Source organism: Xiphophorus couchianus, chromosome 22 (genome assembly GCF_001444195.1).
Source record: "Xiphophorus couchianus chromosome 22, X_couchianus-1.0, whole genome shotgun sequence".
Taxonomy (NCBI): Eukaryota; Metazoa; Chordata; class Actinopteri; order Cyprinodontiformes; family Poeciliidae; genus Xiphophorus; species Xiphophorus couchianus.
Window position 1 is genome coordinate 27,597,182 of NC_040249.1, and position 12,108 is coordinate 27,609,289.

General features: G+C 40.8%; 1 protein-coding gene across 4 annotated transcripts in view; it reads right to left on the reverse strand.

Moving 5' to 3' along the window:
* Window positions 1–12,108, reverse strand: part of cdh11 (cadherin 11, type 2, OB-cadherin (osteoblast)) — a 121,467-nt gene that overhangs the window by 13,701 nt on the left and 95,658 nt on the right. For all 4 annotated transcript variants that reach the window (XM_028006564.1, XM_028006561.1, XM_028006562.1 and 1 more), the window contains one exon: window positions 6,560–6,747. In XM_028006564.1, the coding sequence (XP_027862365.1) occupies window positions 6,560–6,747 (188 nt within the window). The remainder of the gene's footprint in view (window positions 1–6,559; window positions 6,748–12,108) is intronic.

Sequence of the window (12,108 nt, forward strand, 5' to 3'; positions counted from 1 at the left end):
TAAAAAACTTCTTTGGGTTACCAAAGATCATTTGGACCTTATGGCCATTTCCCACTTGTACCTCTACACCACGGCTCAACTCTCAGCTACACAGTGGATTTGCACTACAATTGTGGAACAGCTCTGGGCTACTGGCTACTCCTGTAGCCAGCACCTCACCTTAAAAAGTAGTGTGAGGTGATCTGTACATGACAACAACAGTCTGGTCCGTCTGTGACTTTCTGTATGACTCAAAACAGGAGAGAGCCAGAATGGGATTGCAGGCGACCAGACAAAACACTCTAAGTACAGGAGATTGTAGGACGCAAGCAGTGACTCCAACCTCTAGTCCGTCGCTGACTGTCTTCTAGCATTGCTTTTTTCAGCCCCACTCAGTACACTTGGAACCCCAACGAAGTAGGTTCTCAAAAAAGGGGCTATTACCAAAAACTACCTGTTACAAGCATAAATCTCTCAGGTTTCTCATCATCAGAAGCACCAGCTTCCAAGACAGCAGCTGTAGCACCTAGACTACCTGAAGCAGTGGCATTAACTGCTGATGCTGTAGCAAAGTTTTTTATGTACTTCCAGATCCAGTGGAACTTAGCTACTCTCTCTGTTCTGCCCCCATAGACACATCCAGTGCAGTGCAGCCATCGTTCTCTCCTCCCAGTGTTCTAACTTCAACAGCACCCCATTCAAGATCATCATCAATATTATCTCCACTGTACACAGGTCAGACTTCAGCATCCTCAACCTCACCATCGTTCCCTGTGCCGTCTTTCCTCAGATACCGACTTACATTCACTCCAGTTGTTCTGTACTTAGTTTTCTTCAGTCAGAGGAAACTAATCATCCTCTGATTGAAGGCTGTCAATCAGACAATGTGGGATGGTACGTGGAGGGGATCTTCATGACAGAACTCCACCATCTTGAATCTACACCTTTCCTCAGGCACCTACTTATATTTGTCTCAATTGCTCTGTGTTCCTCTAATTAGTTTCCCCTTGTTTCTTTTGTACTACAAAGTACTTCAACTCCCTGGTTGTATTGTTCTTGGCTCAATTCTCCTGTTATCGTCACCCTGGTTCCACATACCACCTCCAGTCTGCCTGAACTGGAGCAAAAGAAAAAAAAAAACAACAACAAAAAAAACATTGTCTACTGCATCATTCAGAACCTGAGATGGAAGATGTGTAAACATGACCCTTAAACAGTAGGGAAACATACACTGAAGGTTCTGGCAAAGTGGTTAAAATAGTTTACAGGAATATCTGTGCCTAGTAAGGGTGGGACATCCCACAGTCAGAGTGGGAGGGGTGTTGAGCATGATAACATTATTTTTTTTGTTGGCTCTAGTGGCCTTTATTTGAAAGTAGTTTGTCAGAAAAGAGGGCAATGAGAGACGGGGAAGACATGCTGCGACTGTCGCCAGGCTGGGAGTCGAACCTGTGACCACCGGCACGAGGACCAACGCCTCAATACGTGGATTATGCTTTAACCTTGCGCCACCACAGCACCCCGAGCATGATAATTTTAACATTCTGTGGGATATGGATCCAGACTTTACAAACAGGGGATGGACATCCAACCAGATAATGTCACAGCAGATAAAGAGCACAAGAAGACTGTATTTACAGACATAATGATTCCAAGAGCACGAGTATCTTACAGAGGAAATACGGAAGTAGTGAGTGCAGTGGGAACAGATCCTATGCAGTATCTTCAAAGAGAACATACCCCAATGATTAGGACAAGAGGAGAATCTTTTCTAATACATTTACGAGAGTTTCTGTAAGTCAAACACAACTGGTTTTCTATGTGCTTGGGTTCAACATTCAAGACTATTTTGACCAATATATCTGTGGAGGTTATACTGTAAATTTTCAACAAGCAGCTATGCCTGTCCCTCCAACAAAAACCAAAAGATTTATGAAAGAAGAAGCTGCCCCTAACTTTGGTATGGTAATGGAACCCATATTACATACCCAGTGACTATCCTTTCACATTGTGAACACGACGACACCAAACACAAATCCTTGGAGGATCCTACCAATGATGAACATTGTGAAAATGACCTGAGCTTAATATTTTAAGAAATATTTTGTATATTATGAGAAAATTTCTCTGTACGTTTGGCCAACAAAACCATTCACAGCCTCGCCTGTACACTGTATTGTATACACACTGTATACAGTATAATAAGATCTTGCAGTACAAGACCTCCCAGTGCACAAAACACGGTGATATTACTCTTATAGTCTATCTTTTAAAACACTATCCAGTTCCTGTTTACAGTAAATAAATAAATAAATCCTTGCTGTGTGTCTCGTGAGCTGGATGCATTGTCAACCACACACACAGAGACACACACACACGTATGAGCCCTTCATTTTGGTGTAATCGCATGATTTGCATTCAAATTATTCTGGTGATTTTTGGATGGATCTTTAAAAAAAAAAGAAGAAAACTTTCATTCAATTTTTTTTTTTTACATTCAGTTCCAGGAGAGCAATCTGAATTTTAGATATGCACCGCTCTGTCACAGCCCTCTACTGTTGGCTTATGCCTTATTTATGAGTTACCTGTATTGCTCCGGGGCGGAGTAATTATAGTTGTTGATAGAGGAGAAAGGAGCATTATTCATTATTATCACTAACTCATTTCCCCGCGTACTACTGGTGTCATGGCTGGGAGGAGCGCTCAGAGCTGAGGGCTCGCAAAGCCTGGCTTCAGCACGGAGCAGAGAATGGATCGCTCAGTCAGAAGGTTGTGAAGCGGCATGGAAGAAGAAGAAAAAAGAAAAAAACAAAACATGAGGACGACTGGAATCGATTATTGCAGCAAAAGATTTTCCCACATCATCAGAGAATACAAAGTGTGGGTTGGGGCTCACTGAGCTTCTGAGCAACGTCTCGACTGTCTTGGGAGGAAACACAGCTAACCACAAATACTGTGGCTGCCATAAATGGACATCCTGATAAATATAAAGTAGATATTGTTCAAATACTTCGAATAATTAATTGAAGATATTGTACTGTTTGATAGCTAGGATCAATTGGAATGTATGCGATTGAATTGAAAGGATATTTTAGTAAAGTGCCACGACAGTCTTGTGAAATGGAGCTATAGAAATGAAACAAGGGGCGTGCTGTGGTGGCGCAGGGGGTTAGCACGCCCCACGTTTGGAGGCCTTAGTCCTTGACGCGGACGTCGCGGGTTCGACTCCCGGTCCCGACGACCTTTGCCGCATGTCTTCCCCCCTCTCCTCACCCTCCTTCCTGTCTGCCTACTGTCGAAAAAATACGAGCCAATAACGCCGCAAAAACTCTTCAGAAAAAAAAAAAAGAAAAAGAAATGAAACAAATTGAATTGAATACATCACAAAAACTATTCCTTAATTAAACTAAGGTGTAGTTAGAAGGAGGAAGGGAGAGAGGGACGAACAAACGAACAAACAAACTTACACGTATGGAGAGCTGGAAGGGACATGGCCAGGAGTGGATTTGCTAGGTTGGGCTTGGAACCCGTTCTAAACTGCTTGACATCCTAGTTTTTTTTTGGTATTTGTATACCTATCACTCTGTGTTCACTTTTCTTTTAATTACATATTTTCCCCTGCCCCTCTGTTCCCACTCAGCTGCACTATAACTTGTTGATTATCTCAACTTGTTTTAAGCCACTGATCATTTCCCTTTTCTCCCCATAAGCTCCTTCCAGCCCATCTTGCCTGTTGGATCCTCTCTGGTTCACCGTTGCCTTTCTGGCAGAAGTCATGCAGCACTTTTTGTTCCTTTTTCATCTGGAAGAGCATTTTATGTAATAAATCTTCACATTCAAGCCAAGACCATCACTTCCCGGTGTGAGCTTGGATTCAATTATATGATTGCAATTTTTAAAAATATATTTTTGTGCAGTCAAAAAAAAAAAAAGTTGATTAGTTGAATTGTACAACTGAAAAGAAAAAAGAGCAACAACAAGGTGAATAAATATATTATAATTTCAACAGAAACTTTAAAGTATTTTAGTTACCAAAACAGTACTTACATTATTTAGACCTTAACCGTTATTGAATCTTACATTTACAAACTGATATGTGGCAACGTGATAAATGTGTTATTTTCACATTTTTCTTAAAATTCCAGATGCTGTATGAATATAACTTTTAAAATGAAAGGTAGGTGAAAGAATGTTTAATATATTGAGTTAACTCAAGTACATCCTGTATAAAGAACTGAAAACTCTCCACTCACTTCACATAGCAACAATAAGCAATAGCATTGGACCTGCACTCAATTCAGCAAAACAGATAAAAGACTTCTTGGATGAGTTACAGTATTTTTCTACCACACAGCTCACTATTACACGATCTTTGTAGTCACTTTCAAGTACAAGTTGTCTATACATTACAGTTTAAATGCGCCGATGCCTTCAGGTCTCTGAGAGCACAAACAGAGCCTCGCTTTTTAAACCACAATCTAAGAACAGACGGCTCCTGCTGCTTTGTGCTTTCTCATTCAGCACTAGAAAGAAACTTTATTGATCATTTTGCTAGTGTAGGCAGCATTGCAGTCAGCAAAAAAAATAAAAAAAATTAAAAGGTCAATGTACAGTATATTTTTGCATGCAGCTCTAATATATTTGCTATTCTCTTCCCAGTGACCAGACAGGGTTGTACTTTTCCCTCACCTTTGCTGACTGGGATTTAATTCTCTCAAGTTGGGATTTTTTTGTTTGAGAAAAATATTAACTTTACAGCTGGAATAATGAAATTGACACATCAATCAGATTCTTCATGACAAAATTCCAAACTTTACTTCCAGACTCAAATTTTCAGAGTACTCTGACATTAATTTGCCAATTGTTAGTCTTAATAAAAAGATGAATGAATGAATGAATGAATGAATGAATGAATGAATGAATGAATGAATGAATGGTTTGATGGATGGATTGACAGGCTGCACCATAGCAGTAAATATTGCAATGATGATATCAGGTGCAATATATTTTTCCTTTTCTTTATGTGCGTAAGCTTGTCCCAATAAGTAAATCATCGCATGATAAATTAAAATGAGCTCGGTAATAATATTTCTTTGAAGGGCAATATTGTGCACAGAGACTTCATAATCATTTTTTTTTACAGTTTTGGTTCCAGTGTTGAGTATTCTGTACAAAAGTAGGGTTTATTAGTCTTTGAGAGGGAAAACATGCATCATTATGGCATTACCATATCATCAAGATTCTTGGTAGTGATGATACATTTTTGACAAACTGACAGGAGAAAGAGGATGCAACTGACAGAAGGCAAATACATTAGCACACCACATAGACAGCCCTGCTCATAAAAGATAATCACTAAGACGTTAATCTAATAAATATTTCGCCTTTGATTTTACCATATTAGTTGAAAATGGTCACAAGATGACAATATTATCGTTTACTACACGCTTCTTATTCTATGTGACTTTAGTATTTTTTAGAGGCATCATTTGTGTCTAGTTTGAGCTTTTGCTGCTGCGAGACTATTGGCATGTAAAAAACAACTTCAGAATTTTTATGTTTTCCACATTTGGTCTACAGTCCCCTGGAGGGCTGCCAGGGGATGCTGTGGGACGGGAAGATGAGAACAAAATGCAAAAAAAAGCAAAAAAAAAAAAAAAAAGCACCCATAATGTTTTTATTCTTAAATGTTTCATCATAATTTCTGTTTTCCATTTGTCAATCATTTCGTTTTCTAAAATATAAGTTTAAATGATTTATTTAAATGTTATTTCTGATTGGCTGCCAGTCAAATTCCTCAAGCTGCTTTGCTCTGCAAGCTAGCACAGCAAGAAAGAAATGGAAAAGTTTCTGACAAGAAAAAGACCAAAGGAATCCTCCAGCATCCCCCGCTGTGGAGGACGATGGAGGAAAACTATAAGAACTTCGGGAATAATTTTTTTTTTATATATGATTAATGTAATGTTGTATGATTACATTATACATTACACTAATGTATGATTAATGTTAAATATGACATAATTTCTTATAATCAAAAGTGTGTTGTGTTGAACAATTGTACTATATGGTAATAAAGTCATAATGTATTATCTGATAATAAAGATTTCCGCCATAGAACTCATGACCATCTGAAGTCAGAAGGTGTGATGCAGCATAATTATGGAGTAGTGAATAAAAATCATTCTAGTTGATGTTTCTTGAAATATTTTGTATCATTGTCTGTGGATTTGCAAAGGGGGTCCATGGCAAGAAGTTAATGATCTTTGGGGGGCCATGGAATGGAAAAGTTTGGGAACCCTTGAATTGGTCAACATTTACTGCACTCCAAACATACAAATATTGTGCACACTGATATTTTGATGATGATGCATTCACAATACATAGGGCTGCCCAACTGGATGGAGAGATGAATAACTTAGATTCTGGAAGAGAACATGGACCAAGAAAAGTTACGTCTAATTCCAGACTTTTCTCAACTGTCTAGCAATCCACAGCAACCTCACAGCTAAACGGTTTTATGTCTGAAGAAGACTGTAGAAAGTCCCATTCTGGTCCTTCAATCCTCCCTATCATCCCTTACCTTCTTCAGTTTGATAACAGCCTCTCTGGTCTCTGAGTTGGTGGACAGCTCAAACGTGCTCATCCCATCTCCGTCTATCAGGCGATAGTTCACAAGTCCGTTGTCTCCCATGTCAGGGTCTTTGGCCTTAAGACGGCCCACCTCCTCTCCTGCCACCTTGTCCTCTGACACAGACATGGTATACACACCTGGTGGGAGTAAAGAAGAAGAAGAAAAAAAAGAGTCAGAAAATGTACTTGCCGATGAAGGCCAGCGGTGTTATCTCGTAGTCACGGCTTGCTTTGGTATTCAACACCTTTGGAGAATTCTTGGCCGGCTGTCAGCATGTTTACTGGCTGTGGCAGGGTCAGCTTTGGAGGGCAGCAAGGGATTAACACGAAATATACCATCTGCCTCATATGGCCCAAAGGATATTAATATCTCCTGCGGTGTCAGGTGTGTGTGTGCGCGTAGGTAAAGGCACAGACTCCAGATTTTCAGAATGCAAGCAGGAGGACCATATGTCTTCCTTTATCCTTCCTTATCTTCCATTTCTCATCTTCCCGTCCCGCCTCCTCCCTCTGCCCTACCCAGATGTTTTCTCCCTTTCTTCCTCGCCTTTTTCCTCCACCTCTGTTCCTCCTGTCATATAATACTTCCCTTTCTTTTCTCTTTGCCCATCATCTGTTGTTTTTCTCCTCCCCCATCTCCACCCACACCTGCCTTTCAGAGAGACCTTATTTTGACTTGCACGTCATTAGCATGTTTATCCCGCTTGTCTAGGTGGAGCAAATCATTCGAATCATGAAATTTCCTTGGTCATGAGGCGACTAAGCATGTGCATGCGGAAAAAAATGAAGAGTCATTCCCGGGCCTGGACCCATCCGGCTGGAATCCCCACCAGCTACCCTCAAGCTCTTTACTTTTTCTTCGCCACATCTGCATCGATCCTCACCTGATCCCTCTTAACCTTTCATCTCCCTCCCTGTTCCTGCCGTTTAAACTTCCCCACATGTTGATTGACTCTGTCCTGCTAATGTTCCCCACCACCCCCTTTCACCTCGTCTTCATCTCTCATTTGCCTTTGCCCTCTCTGGTCTCTCAAATCTTTTCAGTCATCCTCACCTCTCCTCCCCCTTTTGGCCTACTTCTCCTCTGCCTTCCTCTCCCCTCCTCAGTCCTCTTCTGGGTAAAAGCTCATTTCATGCTTGCCCCCACCACCCGCCTCCTCCCTCATCCTTGCCCTTTTCCTCTTGCTCTTCCCCTGTCATATCCTTGCTTGTCCTAAGTAGCTTAACTTCAGTGGCTTGTGGCAGTTGATTTAAACATTGTATGACAGAACACACAGCCGACTTGGCGTACCTGGCTACAGGCGAAAAGTGTAGCGCAGTGCATACAGTACCAACATTTACATCCAAATCCCACATTGGGAGAAATATGTTAAATTTTTCAGATGAATATTCATCAGGAAAAAGTCTGTGACTTTTTATGCAGTTCTCAAACTTTTTTCACAAAGATATGTGAGGCCAACCGGCTGGAGTAAAGAAACATTTCTAATACTTTGAACTGCATTGTTGCAGAAATTTGATTTAATGGACTATAGATTGGTTTGCTTGTCTTCCTATACAACTGGAGTCATAAATGTACATACACACTGTATAAACGCTTCCTGCTTTAGGTCTGTTTGACTTAACAAAAGTATATTAAATTTGTTAAATGCCAGGATAATGATTGAAATATTGAATTAGAGAATTCGCTCTACAACCAGCCCCTTGTTCTTTGCTTTGTACAGAGGGTACAGACCCTCGCCTACTGAGAAACAATTGCTTGCTGGAGGTGTGGAGGTGTTGAAATTTTGAATGACTGGATCTGATTTTATCCAGTCACTAATGTTTGGGCGTGACTTATATAATGCATAAACTGGATGGTGAAGGACGTTACGCTATGAAGCTTACTGGAAAATACAGAATGGCGCCACAACATATTTGCCAGCAATAAAAAATCTTAAAGATTCTCCTTGCTCTGACTATAGCTGCTCAATAGTTGGGAGCGTGGCTAACACAGACCAAACGTGTTAGCCGTGTTTCAGGCTTCATGCACCTCATCTGCTGCCATTGCCAAACTACAAGTACAATTCTGAAACAGTGCGGAAACTCAATGTCATTGTTCACAACTTCTCCTTCTGACCGCTGATTGTCCAGGATGAAAGTCATCGGAGAAACGGAGCTCAATGAGACAAATCCCAGACAGAACACTGAGGGAAAATGAATATCGAACAGAATTATGTGGGAAGGTGATGGCCAGGCTACGCATTTTGGTAGAATTGCATATTAAACTATGTAACAATTTTGGTTGTCCTTTCACATGCTTCTCAGAGTAGTTTACTGGACTATTGTTTACCATGCCTCCAGATTGAACTAGTGTTTGTAAACCCAGCTTGATTCTGGCCATTGGTATTGGGCTCTTGCTCTTAAGACTCTCCCAACCTTTGATCGAAATGTTATCAGCTCTCCTTGACGTGGTCGCATGACAAAAACAGCACCATCTTGTTTGCAGGAAGGCATCCTCCACCACTTCTCAACACCAGGCCTGGGCTGAACTACATCACACAGAGCCCTATGTGATGTGCCATGTGATTGGTCAGACATTTGTGGATGTGTTTCCTGCAGAAATGTGCTGAGACAGCAATGTTGACATTTCATTTCATCTATTTTGCTTTCACTATCCAGTTTTTGTATCTGCATGCAACACAAATACTTTTGAGGAGTGTTTAACAGACGGTGGGAAATGACGTGGATTTGTACAATTCTTTTCAAAAGTTCCTAAAAAGACCATTAAATGGCTAAAAGTTCCTGGATGGAATGTGAAACGTCATTGTCCACAAAGAAGGCTGGAAGAACTTGACTGCTCTGAACAGAGTCCTACCCTCCACCAGACAGAACACCTCTCGGATAAAGTAAAGTAGAGATTGTGAAACATCAGCCTCTTGTCCAACATCAGTGTTGGATCTCACATACAAAATTGTCAAAAATCTTGTGAAAAGCCTTCCCAGAAGAGTTGAATCTGTTATAGCTGCAAAGAATAAGCCGACATCAACTTAAACCCGATGGATTAAGAACGGGATGTCAGCAGGCGAAGCAATATAGTGTCAATTCAACACAAGGTAATAATGTATTCAGAAAAATGTCTCAACAGTCATTATTTAGCTGTCAGTATTTTTGGTTTATCATAAAATTGCCTTTATGAAATGTGTCTGACAATTTTTTTCCAAATATGGAAACATTTCAGTTGTTATGCATGAATAAAGACGTGTCGTCCTTTCTGACGTTTTTTTCTCTCCTGTTTGTCAAATCTGGCAGGAAAACTTTCCATTAAAGCTCCAACATGGTTTTCATTTAAACACTCCAGTCATGTTAGGGGTTTTTTAATTGAATCATTCTGGTGTGTTTCACAAGAGAAGACAGCTCTGTAACAGCAATTTCAGAAGTCAGCGAAGGTAAATGAAACGCTCAAACAGAAGCCTGTAGACACCAATCAAAATATATTCTCTTCAAGCAGCTTTTTATGACCTGCGTCGTTCCCCCGCTGTTTCTGTTGGAGCGGGAATTAGAGAGCACTGGCTTTACAGTGCGGTGGCACGAGTACATTAACAGTATTTAACAAAACCATCTTTGTCGTCATAAGTCTAATACAGACTGAAGTCACGGAGTCACAACACTTCTCATCTTTATTTTCCCCTCCTTGCTTCTAATAACCCTCTGTCTGTGTCGCGATGAATTTTCTGGGGGGTGCATGATAATGAGGTGAAAGGCAGAAAATTGCAGGGACATGAGGGGTGTGTTAAAAACAGATGAAGCCTCAGAAAAATGCCACAGCCTAATGGAAACTGGGAGAAAAACAACACAGAACCACATAAGGAAGTCTAGCTTTTTGTACAAAACTGCATATGTATTACTTTTTATCTCCCCTCATTCTTCCTCAGGGTTTGCTCCAACTTTATTAGTACCCCAGTGCTGGTGACAAGCTGAGCTGGAGGCATGTGATGTTTTTTTGGCTGTCACTTCAGTGAATAAAGCACCCAGTGTGGCTTACTCAAAAGCACGATATCTAAATAACACCTTGGCACAACTCATCACATAACTCAAATGCAGACGCATGATATGTCGGCAGGGAGTGTTAATTCTGGTTTTTGTCTTTTCTGTTTTTCTTCATGTCTCGCTTATCTCGTTTTTATCCTTTTGGTGCCCTCTCTCAGTCAACCCCGCTGCTAAATAAGTAATCACTGTCCTCATTCTCACCATCTGGGAGACTGTTCTTGCAGGTGGTTGGGTTGCTTCGGCTTGTTTTTGAACACGGGGGCCAACTTCCGCAGCGTGCTGTTGTTCTGTGTGTTTCACTGCTAGAGATGCGCTAAGTGCTGTCATGAGGAGAGGCACTTTTGCTAGAAATGTAAGTCAAAGATAATATTTAAGGGAAATTAAAGGTTCCCATAGCTTATATATGCAATACAAATGTCTTCATTGGTTAGTATTTTGATGTTCACATGGTTAACACTATGAACATTTCTGCCACTCTGTCTTCAAAGACATTAAGCTAGCTACCCCGAAGCTAGCTGTTTGCAAGCAAACATTCCTCTGTTTATAGTATAATACAGACCTTCATTTCATATGAAAATAGAACACAAACATTCTGGGGAGTATTTTAAGCCCCTCCCACTCCAGTACAGTGGATGTTAGTGGGGGCTTAGCGACCATAGTGTCATCAGAATGGAAATTATTAACCTCATTTTAATTTATAATGCAGCTGAGTATCTGATTAATTGGTTACAGTGACAGACAGACCATTCTAATATGTCATTCATTGCAACTTCAAATGAAGCTAATCTCTGAAGAAGGAATCAGGGAAAACCAGCCGCATGGACACACCCCATGTTTTAAACAAATCTGTAAAATATGTAATAGTCCTAATTCATACAACTGTTACGGAAATTACATCGGAAATTTAAAAGAAAGGGGACAAAAATGGAAATAAAGTAAGTATTTAACAGAGTTTCAGCTTTAAAAGCCCTTCGCTTTTACAAACTGTCACACAGTTTAAAACAGTAGGAATGTCAGTGTGGAGTCTTCACACACCTTAAATTCTGAAGATAGTCTGCTGAAAAACAAAAATGGATTCTGGTTGTCACGGCCCTGTAAAATCAGATTTTAGCTTCCCTTGGTAGGCTGGTGGAAGAACTGTCAGCTTGTCGAAGCACATAGCAACCAGACGGACGACTCTGACAGGCTCTTTCCCTCTCCTCTGCAGCCTACCTAGCTGCTTCCACCAGCGTCCCTCTCTCTTCTCGCCTGTTCAGCCACTCCACAGGCTAACTCCTCTTCTCTCCCTTCCTATACTCTGTCCCTCCATTCCTGCAGCTAATTTCTGTCTGGAGTTCCTTGGTTTAGAGCTATGGGAGGGGAAGGAGAAATGCGGAAAGAAGAGAAAATGGCAGAGTCATTCAGATGGCTAAAACTAGCCGAGGGGGGAAAAAGATGAAAAAAACAGAGTGTTGAACAAAGACGAGGGAGTTG